This window comes from Anomalospiza imberbis, chromosome 11, assembly GCF_031753505.1.
Source record: "Anomalospiza imberbis isolate Cuckoo-Finch-1a 21T00152 chromosome 11, ASM3175350v1, whole genome shotgun sequence".
Lineage (NCBI taxonomy): Eukaryota > Metazoa > Chordata > Aves > Passeriformes > Viduidae > Anomalospiza > Anomalospiza imberbis.
The window spans coordinates 14,221,486-14,237,310 of record NC_089691.1 but is presented as its reverse complement, the minus strand read 5'-3'; the positions used below and the strand labels follow the sequence as shown (position 1 = coordinate 14,237,310).

Genomic DNA, 15,825 nt, shown 5'->3' with positions numbered 1-15,825 from the left:
GAAGGGAGCACTTCCACACTTTTTTGTTCTTTTACATTGTCAAACCTGTGCTGTGACATTAGACAGAAATACCAAGTGCCAGGATATTTAACCACTGAAAGCTCCTCTCACTGACTTCACAACAATCACAAGCAAGGAATCACAAACAGGAGATGTCTTCCTCTAAGCCTCGAAAACGTGATCCTCTGTGCCCATTTTGCTGCTGAGTTGTTTTATTAAAAACTGGATCTCTCTTCAGTGCCAATTTCAGAGACTCAGTGGCATTTACTGAACACTGAGCGGTAACAAAACACCTGGGCTTACTCTCATTGCAACAACTGCAAGGAACAGAGTGCAAAGGAACGAGCTGAGATACAGGGATGGGGCAGATGGTCACTAACAGGTGCTGTACTTGCTCCCTGGACTCAGTATCAGCACTTGCACATCGCCCACTTTTGCTCATTGCTGGTGCTCTAACCAGATTCCTGGCAATATTGAGTATCTTACTGAAGAAACTTTCTTTCCACTACCTTCATGCTCCAAAACTGTACAAACAGGTTGGTTAAACTTGACCAAACTAATCAGGCACATTGCACATTATAGTTCTTAAATGGATGGGCCTTCTTAGCAGCTCATTCTCTTTCAGCTCAAAGCCAGCTGCTTCTCCACACCACAGAATGATGCTGCACAGACCCTGGATGCAGGATGGCCCTGCCCAGGATGCCATTGCTCCAGGGAGCCCAGAGAAAGGTAAAACTTCAAAAGCTTGTTCTTGTTCACATGGGATCATAATATTTTGATTTTATATTCTTGTCTTTGACTTTTAGAAGCCATCAAATTCTGCCTTTGAGGCAGAAATATTTCAAGAATCTGACATCAGCCTTGCCTGGGTTTCGGTTAAGATTTGGAACAACTGCCTGTGTTTGCCTGTGCTGAGGTTACAGTCCTGTCCTGCACAGAACCAAAGGCATTAAGAACCAGAATCCAACCTGGCAGCCCAACCTGCCAGGCTCCCCTGGATAAAGGAGAGGATATTCTGCCTGCGAGCAACAAAGGCCAGCTGGTGATTATTCACAGCAAATTTCTCTTTAGCTCACGTGACAGTTTAGACAGCACAGAAATTCAGGTTGGTTCAGGGACCAATTCCTGTTCGGTTCACAGGACAGTCATGAGCTGGTTTCAGAAACTCTCTTTGTCATGGAGCCCCAAGTGTCTTAAAGTTATATCTGCTATCACTGCAAGGAGCTGATGAGTAGAGTTTTTTTCAATTTTTTTCTTCTTTTATTTTTGTTGGTTTAGTTTGGGTTTTGTTTGGTTTTTTTAATTCTGTGATGAAAACAATTATTTTTGTCTTTGGTGTTAAACCTTGGAAGCATGAGTGAAAAGTACCTGCTGCTTCTTTGGCTGTAATTTATGACAAAGAAACAGCCCAGGAAAGCCAGTGAAATTCACTGTTCTAAAATACATGCAGTTAGAACAGCCACTAGACATCACGACCAAAACTTTAATAATATGGAAACACCAAGTTCAGTGGTGTCCATTACAAATCATTTGCATTATATAAAAATATGACTGCAATTACAGTAACTGGACAACAGTCATTCAAATTTATCAACTTTCCATCTTACTCATATTGCAGGAAATGGGAGGAGCTCATCCACTATGGGGAAAAAACTGTCCAGAAATCAACTTAGAGTTGCTGCTAAGCATCTCATGCCTTAGAGAAATGTCCACTGTGGTAACTAAAAGCAGGAATTCAAGATTAGCATCCTTCCATTCTTGCTTACATGGCCATGAATAAAAAGAGCAAGTTCTGTTACACTAGTATTCACTATTAAAATTTTATAACCCCATAAAACACCAATATGTTTTGCATGAGCTGTGGAAGAATGCAAACTCAAAGGGTCACTAGATTTATTACCTTCAAATTCAATGTCTTTATATATATAGTCTGTTTGAACACCATAAAAATGTCCTTCTCGTGGTCTGGTTCTTATTTAGATAATACCCTGATAAAATCTCAGCCATATGCCAATTAAGGTCCTTAAAGCTATAGAAACAGAATCTACCTAATAAATGCTGCAAATTTAACAGGTATTTTAGATAAACATCATTAGCTTAGTTATCACCTAAACCAAAAAGACTCCTCAAACACACCAACTGCATAGTTAGCAAAAGACATTTGCTTTACAAAGTCAAATGTTGCCAACTTTTGAAAACTTTAGCAAATCAATGTGGTATTTGGAAGCATTCAAGTGTCTAATGAAGTTAAAATACTGTGAAATGTTAGGACTAGGGGAAGCTCCTGTAAACAAGTACAGAAGTAGTCTTCATTTAAATTACAAAACATTCACCTCCTTAAAAAGCTTTAAAACTGACCCAGTCAACAACTGCACCCTGGGAAATGTAGCAGTATAAAGGATCTCTGTAAGCAAGAGAAGGTCATATATTGTTATCTCACCACCACAAAATGTACTCAGTGTCAGAAACAAGAAGCAAATTTGGGGAGATAGCAATTATGACACATTCAGGCCATTTGATCTGAACCACTGCACTTTGTTGGACAGCATAGAGTAAACCAATTTTCTTTGCTGCTCAGAAAACACTTAAAATACGTTTTCTGCATCTGGTTGCTAAGCAGACTCTCCCATGTCCCCAGCTCAGTTTACTTGGTTTAAAGAGTTCTCTATATTTATTACCTGCTGCTTTCAGCAGGTGGACCAAAACTTCAGTGCCATCTTATTCATTGGCTCCATTGATACTTTAACTTCAAACCCAGATGCTACAATTAAAAGCAAATTTGACATTGAGTAAGGAAAGCATCAGATGAAGGTAATCAGCCCATAAAAGGCTTGTATTCCACAGGCTGCCTCTGCAGAACAGGCAACCTCCCACTACAGAATCTGAAGGGACAATTTACCCCAACAGCAACACCCAGAAGGAAGGAGGCTTCTATGTCTTGCACACTTTGGGTTTCATATCAGGCACTTGAACTGTTGGACAGATGCCATTCTGAACCAAGTAAGTGAACATAGGGTTAGAATCATCTTTAATCTAGGTCTAATAATGAAGTATCAGCAGCAAAGTGGAGGCAGGGAGGAGTGAGCAATCCATCCGTGCTGAGACTTGTTTATGGTTTCTAAAATGCCCAAGAAAACAGCAGCAGTAACTGTTCCGTAGTGTCCGTTGTCCTTGTGAGTTGTGTTGCTGATAGGAGGCTTTTCTGTGTCTTGAACTAAGAAGGCATTGAGGTACCCTGTGCCTAATTCCCTGGATCCATCAGGTCCATGCTAGAGCCAAACATTGCCACCAGCTGCTCCTCGTAATGTGTTATATTCCTCTTCATAATGTCCATGCAGGGTCCAAGCAACCTCTCAAATGCTTGCACATCCATGACTGTAATGGAACAGAGGTGAAAACAAGACTGTTTATCAAAAAGGACACGAAATACCAATCTGGCTTTTGAACTCAGAACACAGACCTGCAGTTCAACCCACTTAGGGCTGAGGCTTCAGAAGAAACCAAAGAAACAGAAATCATGTTTCTGATTTCTCTCTACTGTTATTTGGAGAAACAAGATTATTGAAATACACAGCCGATCTCAAGGATAAACACAGAAGCCAAATACAGGCCATAGTGGTATTAAAAGATGACCTGAAGGCTATGTGTGACAAACAAGTACAGGCCACACACACAGAAAACAGAAATCAGCCATGAGGAAGCAGCAGTGCTTCTCCAGCTGCCACCTGGAGCTCCACTCCAGCCCATGCTCCCAGCTTCTGGAATCTGACTGCCAGTTACCAAAAGGTTGCTGGGTTTTGAATGGCTGCTCACTCAAGCATGATCCATGAGATAAGCAAAGAACAGAAAAGGATGACTAGAAACACAGACCATCTGCTTACCTAAACATTTGACCTCCCCAACAGCATAGGCAGAGGCTGCTCTGGGTTTGTTGGTAACAAGTGCAAGCTCTCCAAAATACTGCCCTCTGTGACACCGGGCAATCTCCACTTCTTGATTAGCTTCTTTACTCGTCATAGTCTGTCAAACAGTGCAGTTTCATTATTTGCACAGAGCTCTGTCCTTGTACAAGCCTACAGTTAATAATCCCAGATACTTTACACATGTGCAACAGCTCCTTGTTTTCAGGCCTTCAAACTAGTGACTCCCAAGTCATGGCAGAACACCTTAACACCATGTTCAGTTGGAAGTTTGGTAAGAAAAATGTGTGCCAGCCCACAAGTCCTGAGACAAACAGGTATCTACTGCTACAGCTTGGGGAACTGCAGTTATGTGGCCTAACACAGGCTTTATCATGCACCACATGCTGTTCCCCTGGCTGCTCAGACTGTACACAGACCCATGCAAATGCCAACATCAAGTATGTCACTAAAGATAACAGACCCCACATTTTCTAATGTGCAGTCTTGTACAATCATGGAAGAAAAGTTTAATCTCCACCCTTAAGGCCAGGGAAAGTGTATCAGTGTGGGAAGGGATGGGATGGGTTGAGCTGCAGGCTCTCTCAGTCTCTCATGTATCAGGTTAGTTTGCAGAGTAGCAGACAGAAGCAAAAGACCTTGGCACTTTAGTAAAATGACTTCTGGCTGCTGCAGAACAGGTATGGGAGTCTACAACCTACATCACACAAATAACGATGATCAACATCATAAAACAATATATGAAAATAACTCAGGGTGGGCTTTTTCACATCTCCTGTATTAATCAGTCAAATCAGGAATTGATTTATACAAAGCCTAATCACTAAGTTTGAACTCACCTTGCTTTTAATCAAGATTTTTACCTCTCCAGATTCTACAATGTAAAAACAGTCTGCTTTATCACCCTGTGAAGAAGAAAAGCTAAAATAAATTCTTCTTTTTACTTGACTGTGAAAGTATGTATAAATGGTATTAAAGCATTCATTTTGAAGTAGGCCTTCTGCAGAAATCTGCTAGGATTGACAAACACTCAGATTCTTAACATAAAAAGGTGGCTGGTTGGGTAATAACACCAGAGGAGCCCACAGGGAAGAAAGTATTAATGCACATCATTCAGTAAGGGGCAGGAGGAAAGGAAAACACAAAGGAGATTGACGATATATAGCAAAATCACTTAAATGAAAATCTTCTGATCCCAATGAAAGTAGGCAATAGTTAGTGAAACTAAGCAGAACCTAGAATTTTCGGAAGCAAATTTTAATAAAACAGGGATTTAGTGACTGTTTCTTTCAGCAGGAAAAAGGTGCCATTAAAACTCTCCTGCTTGAGCAGAGGGGTTGGACAAGGTGACTTCCAGGGGTCCCTTCCAACCTCAACTATTCTGTCATTCTGTGAGAGGTTCTAGAACATTTTTCACATTCCCTCAACCTCATCTTGTTAAAAATCTTCAAGTGATCCCAGTTAACATCTGCTCTGGAGAGCTTCACCAGCACTTTATAATTTTAATTTATCTGTGACAGAAAGGACCTTTCCTCTCTATATTTGCCCATGCAGGCCTGGCATAGGGCTGGAAGTCAGAGTGGAGATCTGCAACGTGCCTCCTGCTACAAACCAAAAGCAAAGGACTAAAGGCTTCAGGGAGACAAAGGCTGGAAAAGGAACTGATAAGGGAATAGGAGTAGCTCACCAGAAAAACCTGAAACAAAGTGAGGAGAGAGAGAAATCTGACATTAAGTCAAGTGGTCAAGGAGATGAATGTGATGGGAAGGATGGAGAGAAACGGTTGTAACTTGAATATGAAACATGGGCTGGGAGAAGACGATGCAAGATTTAAACATGGAGTTACAAAAGAAATTGGGTCTTTAGCTAAGCTGCCTGAGGATGGTCGTAAGCCATCCAGTGCAAACTTTTCATTCACCATTGCCAGCCATCACAGCATGAAATAATGGTCTATGCTAACTTCTGAAAGAGTAACTGCTGAAAGAGCATTTTATTTTTAAAAAGAATGGAAACAAACTGAGTGGGAGACACCCACACTACTAACAATTTTCAGGTGCTTTAAAGCTTGCTGCCCTTAACTGAAGGGTCAAATTCCAGAAAGGTAATTAAAATTTTAAATTACTCACAAGGGAAGAGAGGTTCCTGGTATTGATGCAACTGCTTTAATATAAGAATTATCATATCTTTTCCAAGCACAGAATTTCATAGTCTCTAGTACTGTACTACCATCACCCAGACCTATCCAAACTATTAATCCTCCTTTTAAGGATAATTACATCCTTGCCCTTAATTCAGTTATTAAAAAAGAATAAAACCAGCTGTGTAATTGGATCTCTGACAGTATGAATTCCCAGTTTTGATACTGATTTATAAGCTCTGATTTTGCTGAGAGTTCAGTTTTCTCAGGGTCTTAAGCAAAAAGAGTTTCAACTTTAAAAATCGAGTGAAGTAATTTGACAGTTATCAGCAAATTTGTTTCCTATAGACAGTTACCTGACATTCAAGATAATTAAGATCAATTATTCAAGACACTATCAAGGAGTCATATTCTGTCTATACAACACTGTAACCAAAAACCTGCAGTTTCAGGTAAGCCTTTCTTGCATTAACTTCTACTTGAACTAGAGCACTTTTACAACACAGTAACCCACAGCTAAATTTGATGTAGAATCCCAGTGTCTGTAACAGTGTTCCAGAAAGTTATTTCTGTCACAGCCAAAAAAAAAAAGAAAAAAAATTAAACAGCTATAGCTTGAGTTCATCCAGCTTCATGTTCTACCACCCTGGCCTTGATCTACTGCAGCAGACAAAACATTCCCCAACCACTAAAGGACTCAACTGAAACCAGGCCACTGAAATACCTCAGGAAAGCACAAGAAAAAACAATGGTTTCAATTAACCCTGACAGTTTCTTAGAGCTAGTGGCTCCCTGTTTAATCTGGTCATAGCGGCCTAGGAAAACTCTGCATGAGGGATTTCATGGAAAACTGCACAGACATTTAATTTCAGCTTCTGAAGGCACACTCATCTTGCATCCTTGCAAAGACTACTTATAAAACATAGATGAGAGAAGAAATACCATGAGGCTAAAGTAATAGAATAAATTTGCAGCAAAATACATATTGTCTATTCCCCAAACATTCAAGAAGTGGTTAAGTAAATCAGAAATATTAAATGAATAAATGCCAAGTTGGTCCAAGTAATAGAACTCTGCAAGTCAATTTTAAACAGAAAAACCAGCAGCACAGGAGAAAGATAAAGAGAAGTTTAGATTACAAGTACCTGAGAAATTATACGTTCCCCATCTTGATACACCTTCTCTCCTATAACATCCACTATCTTCATTCGCTCTGATGCCTGGAACAAAGAGGAAAATTGAAATAATAATCAATTATAGTTTATCTCTCTGAATCTCTGTGACCCCTCCTGAAATGAACAGACATTCACTAGATACAGAAACACAGAATTTATAAATTGTGTACATTTATAAAGCCACAAAATGACACTGTCATAGTACTGCAACACAGGTCTTAAGACTACCATAATCAACAGGGAAATAAAATTGTCTAGTGTCCCATCCCTGTGTTTGTCTGACCACTCAAAATGTATCTGATTTGGCTGGTTTAGAGCAAAGGGAGAAAAAATCCCTTTCTTTAAGATTCAGTTGAAATTTGAAGAAAACACTCTGAAAAATGTTATAAACTTCCTAAGAACAAACTCTAATGAGAAATACCAGCAAAACATTTTAAAAATATTTTAACCACTACACCTAAACATGTGTGTGGGAGGAATTGTGTCCAAGGACTCATTCCTAGAGTGAAGAGGAAGGTGGCATGACAAGGACAAGGGCTGTGAACTGTGAGTAAGATGCCATGCCCAACAGCAAGGGCAGGAGGCAGCCCCTGGCATGCCAGGAAACATGCCTGAGCCTTCACAAACAGGAAGGGAGAAATGAGTTCTCTCCAGTGTCTCCCACCACCCATTCAGAACCCCACAAAACAATTTCATTGCTTCAGAGCAGCACAGAAAACCATACCAAGAAAGGAAGAAAATCCTAACAGTTAAAATTCAGCAGATGATTCAGTTGCAATCAATCCATTCATTCCCCAAGTGCACCTTCATCTTGCCTATCTTTGAGAAATCAAATTCTGGTCCATGCATGATTCAACTGCAATGTGTCATGCAAAAAGCCATCCAGTGCTAATGAGTTATTTTTCTGTATCTTTAAATATTTGAGTCATTTCTGTGCTCAAAAAAAGTCACATTGATGGAACCAGTTTAAGCCAGGCACTGAGAGAGAAGGTGTTGTAATTTATCCCTTCCACAGCTACAGCATATGTCCAAAATAATACATAGTAGAGGCTGTTGTTCACACCTAATGATATTTGCAATTTTGTAATCTTCTCCCAAAGGGATTAAGAGCTCAAATACTAAAGATTAATGCTGGAAAGTATTTTTTTATTATAAGGGAAGTTAAATTATGGTTTGAGGCAAAAACAGATTATTGCAAAAGCAGGTTGGTCAGTTCCAAAAGCTCTCTGACAATACAGGGTGAATCAATGGAAGGGACAGTTTCCACACTGTTCCTAAATTCAGGCACCACACACCCCAAAGGGACAGCACTGCATTCCCAAGTTGCAGTGCTTCCCTTCAGCAGTTTAACTCCTGAATATCAAGTTAAGCTTAAAGCAAGACTACAACAGCCCACACCTTTGTATCAAACTTAAGACCACTCCTGGCTGATAAAGGCCAAATATCTCCGTGACTGTATCCTTACTTCAATATCACACCCTCACAGGCAACCACAGCCCTGACTACCAAACTGCATTTTGATACCTGTTTCCTGAAATACATATAGGTAGTTTTTTGTTTTGTGGGTTTTTTTTTGTGTAAAGAACTTTTTTAAAAATCAGACTGAGACAGAAATCTGCAAATCGCTATTACGAATAAATGATCTGGGGAAAAAAAAAAACCTAAAATGATTTCAGCAATGCAAATTTGTGTAGCATATGTGGTACCAAAGCAGCACTTAGTATTTTGTTCTAAGCAAAACAGACAGATTTCTGATATAGCAGGAACACTGACTGGAGCTGCTGCTAATGCAAGAATTTGATGTAGATGACTCTGAGCGGTTTTACCTCCAAGGATTTAAGAAGGGGCACAGACTCAATAAATAATTCATACGTCTTCCTCTTCTTTGCGTTGTTTTTCAGTATAATTCTTCTGAACGTTACTCGATCCTGCAGGAAACAGCACAGAGAAATACATTACTCCTCTTCACTGAAATGCTCCCTGTTTAAAGAACTGACAAACATGAACAAGTATTTACAGCAAACGCCAGGGCTGAGAAAGCAGCTGCTAAAGTGATACCACATCCACCACAATGCTGACTGCAACAGCTCCGGCTGAGAGTACTTCTGGCAATAACAAATTTAAAAACAGGGACCTGTAAGACCTCATCCTTCTCACATAACCACTCAGGGATTCAATTTTTATTCTATCTTATACAGTTTTTCTGAGTTGAGTTTTGGGGTTTTGTTCGCCTGTTTGCTAATATATCTTTTATGCTTCTGCATCAAATGAAGAGGTTTCGCTCTTTCTACTGAAGCCAGTGAAAACTGGCATTTCCAGCTCTTCTTAAGGCAACTGCAGAACTAAGTTGAATTGGATTCTTCCCTATTTGAGTCACAGATTTCAAAAGTTGAAGATTTATACTGCTCTCAGGTCAGGAACAGAGTATCAAACAGCAGCAGGCTTGTTCACTCCACCTTCTCAGATCCAGGAGCCAGCTTCTAGAAGCAGCACTTCCTAACTGCCAGCGGTGTGCGCGCTCCGCAAGGACAAACCGCTGGCTGCGCTGGTGAAGCCACAGGCGAAGGGGGCAAAATCCCCTCCGGCCCCGCCCGCGCTGCGCCCCGCGCCCACAGGGCGGCGCTGCGGGGCCGGCGGCTCCCGCCAACACCGAGCGGCCCCGGGACCGCCGGGCACCGGGACCGCCGGGCAAGGGCCCCGGGACCGCCGGGCAGCGGGACCGCCGGGCAAGGGCCCCGGGACCGCCGGGCAAGGGCCCCGGGACCGCCGGGCAGCGGGCCCCGGGACCGCCGGGCACCGGGACCGCCGGGCAAGGGCCCCGGGACCGCCGGGCAGCGGGCCCCGGGACCGCCGGGCAAGGGCATCGGGACCGCCGGGCAAGGGCATCGCCGGGACCGCCGGGCAAGGGCACCGGGACCACCGGGCAAGGGCACCGGGACCACCGGGCAGCGGCGCTCCTCTCAGCGCCTGGGATCCACCTGGGATCCACCTACACAGCCACAGCTGCAGCTGCCGCGCGCAGCTGGGGCCGTACTGTAAAAACAAAAAAAAAAGAGGACAGGAGCAGAAATTTGGTCAGGAAAATGGCACAAAAACAACACCACCACCACACCAAAAAAAACCCCAAAAACAACCAACCAAAAAACCCTCAAAAACTTAAAAAAAAACCACACTAATAAAAAACAAACCCCAGAACCAGAAACATCGTGAGAGCCATTCCTCTGGTTCCCAGAACCTTCAGCTGGTACCTAAGCAGCAGCATTTTGAGATGAAAAGGTATTTTCAAGTAAGTGGACATCTTTACGGGATGCAGGCTGCAAATACTTGTAATAAGGACTAATAGAGGTGATAGCAGTGGAACATTAAAGTTGAAGGATGAGGAAGATGAAAGGCAAGATGGTATTATTGTTATCCAAAGGAGAAAAAGAGATGATAAAGCAGAACGGATTTTTCTGTTTTCAGAGGAATTCTTCAGTGGTAAAACTGTCTTCAAATGTTTGTTTGTGGAGCAGCAAAAAGACACAGAAACTGTGGGGGGGTTGTAAAAGCATAAAAAAAATCACAATTCACCTGCTTGAGGCTACCAGTGAGAGAGGGGAAGCTGCAGTATTTGAACAAAAAAAAAAGGCCGAGCTGTGAAGGCAGCATGTGTGACCGTGAGGTTTCCCCCAGACACATTCAGCAGCAAAGGCTGAGGACATTTCCCTCCTCCAGAAGGGACCCGCTGTGATAACTGCTTTGTGCCTGAGCCTTCCAGATTTCTGTTGGCCTAAGCCTGCAATGCAGCAGGAGTAATACACACTTCCCAAACGGCAGATAACCAAAGAGCTTAAGCAATGACTTCTGCATACTAATAAAAATACATTTAAATTACATCAGGGACAAAATAGTACAATAAAACATGGCAACAGAGTAACTGGAAGAAATAACTGAAGTTTGAAAGGAAAATGCAGCCTTAGTAGTTAATAAAATGCTTACAGGACAGATGATTAGCAAGAAGTCCCTGTTCATCTACACCTTGCTAATTAATTGAATATAATCCCAGAAAAACTAAATCCAAAATTAACCCAATTTGTGCAGTTCTTTTCGAAGGCAACCAGAACAAAGAATCATCTTCTCATTTTCTTCCTTTTATGAATGAGCTCAGTTTGTAGCTAGCTGCTTTGTTCTGTCTTCCTCCAGAGACGAGATTCTGACATTACTCCCTGGTTGATTTACCAAACTCTGTTCTTTCACGTCACAAATAAAGGGAAGTCAGATCTCCAGCAAGCGCTGAGATTGCATGAACAGCCATGTGCAGCATCAAGGTCACAGCACATGGGCAGCCCCCTGCCATAGCTGCCGAGGAGAGGAGCCCGGGGCACAGTGACAGCACACAACACTTGTGGCTTCAAAGGCTCTGCTGATCACACAATCCTCTCATTATGCCAACCCTCAGAGATGAGTAAGAGAGCACTGGGAAAATAACCCCATCCAAATAGTGCAGGGAAAAGAACTAAAAAAAGGAGACTAATGGCTACAGCTTCACATTCAGCACTGCCGGGCTAGAGACAAAGCAACACCATCATTTAGCTCGGCATCTCATAGGTCATGCTGACCCGAGAACCTCTTCCAAGGTAACAGAACAACAGTTTATTGTGAAGGAAAACAAAGCTTTGGGCAGTTTTCTGACCTCTTCAAATCACTAACATCCTCAAGAAGGTATTTAACACATTCCCATTCCCTTAAGAGACAAAATGGTAGGAAGGTGAGTTGAAAATAAACAACATCATTTAGATATTGTTTGCATTGCTTTAATGCCTCCACTGTCCTCTGCCGGATGAAAACAAAACCAGGAGGTTTCTCTTCCCCACTAACAAAAGCCACAATTACAGTAAAAGCAAAACTAAAGGGATAGATAGAACTAGTGATAGAGTTTTTACAGACAAGTTGTTCTAGAAAGTGAGCCAGACAGATTTGCACAATGGAGCTGTCATGCCAGGAGATGAGATAGCAGATCCTGATAAAACACCTCTGAGCAGAGGAGCTGTATCAAGAGAAGTTCTGGACACAGTGAGGTACTGCTTAAAATATTATGCATATGAGAGCAACTTCCTTTCCTTACCAGTCCCCAAAGGGCTCCTTCTGTTGTGGCAACAATGGTGGCAGCTCTAGGAGTGTTGTACATCAACGCCAGCTCCCCAAAACTGCCGTGATTATCGTAGCAGCCCACACAGAGAGACTGGTTGTCTTTTCCTACAAAAATATCATACAGTCCTCTGGAAAACAACAGAATAAACACTTTTTATCAGACAACATCCCAGTAAAATCTTGAGAACTGCTTTTTGCTGTTATACAAATAGTCCTTTTATTGCTGTGTGAGATGGAACTTTTCGAGCTTTCCAGCTGCCTGATTCTCGGCTGCTTCTATCGATACTATTTTCACAATAATTGTCTATTACTAAGGCATTTCTATCGATACTATTTTCACAATAATTGTCTATTACTAAGGCATTTCTATCGATACTATTTTCACAATAATTGTCTATTACTAAGGCATTTCTATCTATACTATTTTCACAAAAATTGTCTATTACTAAGGCATTTCTATCTATACTATTTTCACAATAATTGTCTATTACTAAGGCACTTCTATCTATACTATTTTTACAATAATTTTCTCTTACTAAAGCATTTCTATCTATACTATTTTCACAATAATTGTCTATTACTAAGGCACTTCTATCTATACTATTTTTACAATAATTTTCTCTTACTAAAGCATTTCTATCTATACTATTTTCACAATAATTGTCTCTTACTAAAGCATTTCACTCCTGATAGATATGGGCAGGATCTACTTGGTTTCCTCTGCACAATATTTTGACATTGCTGTTCTGGCCAGGGTGAGAAGTAGTTTCATCATCTTTAACAGTGACATTTCAAAGCATGTGTGTTAGTGAGGTCTCTAGAGGGACTCAGATCCATCTCTACCCATTTTCTCAGTGTCAGCATTGCTGCAGGACCTTTGGGATACACTCAATCCAACTGCTTACCTGCTACTATGGGTTTGTCTCAATTCCAGCTTCAGGGTATGTGTACATCATAACCCCAAGATGCTCTAAACCTGCTGATATCTAGCCAAGATCTCTGAACGGAAAATGGTAAATGGTATTATAAAAATACCAAAAATGGTATTGTATCCCACAACATCACTAGGCACATAAGAAAATGAATGACCAGAAATGGTACTAGGTCAGGAAGGAAGGCACGTGAGAGTGGACAACAATCCTACCAGACATCTTATACTCTACTGCTTACTTGCACTTAAGAGAGTAAGAAACCAACAGCACAATAAAAGTAAACGAGGAAAGGATTAGTGTTGACGGAAAGTGTCACTAATTCTTGTAATGTCTGATATCTATTTAATGATTCGCTAAGAGGCACCAGAGGCAACAATCTTCAGAGTTGTTTTTTTGATCTGGAAGAGCCAGATGTGAACACCTTAAGCAAAAGCAACAACAATTTCTTCCCATCCTTCAGCCTGAAAGTCACTTACTAGTGCCATTTATTTCCAAATAACTATAGCCACATAATAACCTTCAGTCAAGCATTCAGCTGTCTTTGGCCCAAGGACTAATCTGGTGATGCAACACTGCTTGACCTTGGCTCAGCTTATTGAGAAAACTGTTGCTGAGCTGTGAGAGAGTCCATGAACTAAAGGCCTGCAAGATAAGAAGAATAAAAACAGACCGAAGTGTAATTGTTGAGATGGCAATCGTTACGAGCCCAAGGACTCAAGTGAAAAGTACTGACATGAAAAAATATAAAACCCTCAGGCAAAAAAAAAGGCAAAAAAACAGCAGAGGGCAGCTCAGCAAGACTGTGGATCAGTCTGTGCCCAGAGGCAGCAGAGGCCAATGCTGCCCCTCCTGGGTGATGACTGCTCAATCAGCACAGACCCTGCAGGTGCCTCCTCAGCAGCAATCAGTGTCCCACGTTCAGCCCTGCAATAAATACATCCCCCTGAGCTCTCCCCTCCATGCACAGGGCACTGAACACCTGCTGCATCCTCAGGCTGCACCTCCCCTGCCTGCTGCCCCTCTGTGCTCGGTGGAAGACACTCGGACACGAGCTACCTGGTGAGGAAGTACTGCAAGAAGAAGGCTTTAGGAAAAAAACAGGCCTGTGCCAGAACACAAAGTCACTGTTCATTTAGACAGAAAGAAACTAATCTTCAGGAATATTTAGGCATTCATTACATGGGAGTAACAAGACATGCCTACTCATGGAAGAGCCAGCGTCCTCAGAACTTGCACTTGCACACAAGTGGAAACATTGGGGTTTTCCACAAGGACCACTACTCTGCTATTCTTTTGCATGAAAAATTAAGTGTGTGGGGGGTGGAGGAAGACTGGAAAGGGAGAAAGGATTGAAAATTCCTAACTGCAGAAGTTTTTCCTAATAACCAAATAGCCAACAAAAGAGTTGCAGCAGAGTTACTGTTCACAGTAAAGGCTGCCACGGTGTCACTAGACAACACCAAGTTTAATCTCCTTCACTGTACAGCCATTCTGGCACATACTTTTAACTTGGGAATAAAACAAAACAAAAACCTAAAAGCCCAAAAACTTCCAATACAACTATCTATTGACAGAAAAAAACTGTTTTTCATCAGTAGAACAGAGAGCATAAAAGCATTTACCTGAGTATCTAAGTTAAGGTTCCGTTTCACTTCTATGTTTTAGGTTAAAACTCACAGCAGAGAGTTTTTAATAACGAACAGGGTAAGAGCCTTGCACAGAAACAAATCAAGATAGGCTGATGGTATCTAATATTTTTGAGAGGCTTCAAAACCAAGTTTAGTTTCCTCAAAATTAGGAACCACTGCTCTGCACAGATCTCATCTTTGCAGAGCTGGTGGCTCTGGCTCCCACGAGTTCTGATCTGCAGTACCTTACTCTTATCTGTAACAGCCTGGTATCTCTGGTGAATGTGGTAAGAGAAGGAACTCGGCCTGCCTAGCCAAAGACATGGGACTGGATGGAGGGAGAGCAGTTGAGGAAGGCAACAAAGTGTAGAAATGGGGCACTGGTTTAGGCTAAGGGGTTGGTACAGCAGAGGACAGGGGCACAGGCATAGTGCAGGAATATACTTGATGCAGCCTTATGTTTTGTAATTTCACTATCCAGAAAGGGGAATGTCCTTAAAATGAACAAGAAGCATTTCAAATGAACAATTTCTAACCTAGAAATTCTTCTGCAATTCAAAAGGCAACAACCTGTCTTGAAGAACTGCTTTGAAAGCATTTCATACAATATGAATGGTGCCATTATTTCAGTGATAAACAAGATAACAGTGGACCAAAAAAGCAGTTTAAGATCATGTTTCAACAGACATTTATAAATCACTCAGTAATATTCTGTTTAATATTAGAGTTTTGCAGAAGGAAATAAATCCATGTTCTTAATTACTCTTTGGATATGGTTATTCAAAGTAACATTAGCCAGATTTTTTCCAAGAGGGTAAAAGATACTTAAAATATCCATGCACACATGTATGCATTATATGCCTGTTACACATATATGTGATCACCAAAATTATGATGTGACTT

The 15,825-nt window shown here is 41.5% G+C and overlaps 1 protein-coding gene and 1 long non-coding RNA gene across 3 annotated transcripts in view; one reads left to right on the top strand and one right to left on the bottom strand.

Moving 5' to 3' along the window:
• Positions 1 to 1,463: 1,463 nt before the first annotated feature.
• Positions 1,464 to 15,825, bottom strand: part of PRKAR2A (protein kinase cAMP-dependent type II regulatory subunit alpha) — a 57,979-nt gene continuing 43,617 nt past the window's right edge. The window contains exons 6-11 of the mRNA XM_068202064.1: positions 12,337 to 12,490; positions 9,059 to 9,160; positions 7,203 to 7,277; positions 4,760 to 4,825; positions 3,882 to 4,020; positions 1,464 to 3,375 (exon numbers count right to left, since the gene is read on the bottom strand). Of these exons, the coding sequence (XP_068058165.1) occupies positions 3,242 to 3,375; positions 3,882 to 4,020; positions 4,760 to 4,825; positions 7,203 to 7,277; positions 9,059 to 9,160; positions 12,337 to 12,490 (670 nt within the window). The 3' untranslated portion in view covers positions 1,464 to 3,241. The remainder of the gene's footprint in view (positions 3,376 to 3,881; positions 4,021 to 4,759; positions 4,826 to 7,202; positions 7,278 to 9,058; positions 9,161 to 12,336; positions 12,491 to 15,825) is intronic.
• On the top strand, positions 2,902 to 8,778 carry LOC137480787 (uncharacterized). Of its 2 annotated transcripts, XR_011003075.1 has the most exons (3): positions 2,902 to 3,000; positions 6,410 to 6,509; positions 8,719 to 8,778. It is a non-coding gene; the product is annotated as an uncharacterized lncRNA (long non-coding RNA). The 2 variants fall into 2 exon arrangements; XR_011003074.1 differs by lacking the exon at positions 8,719 to 8,778 and having other exon boundaries at positions 6,410 to 6,625.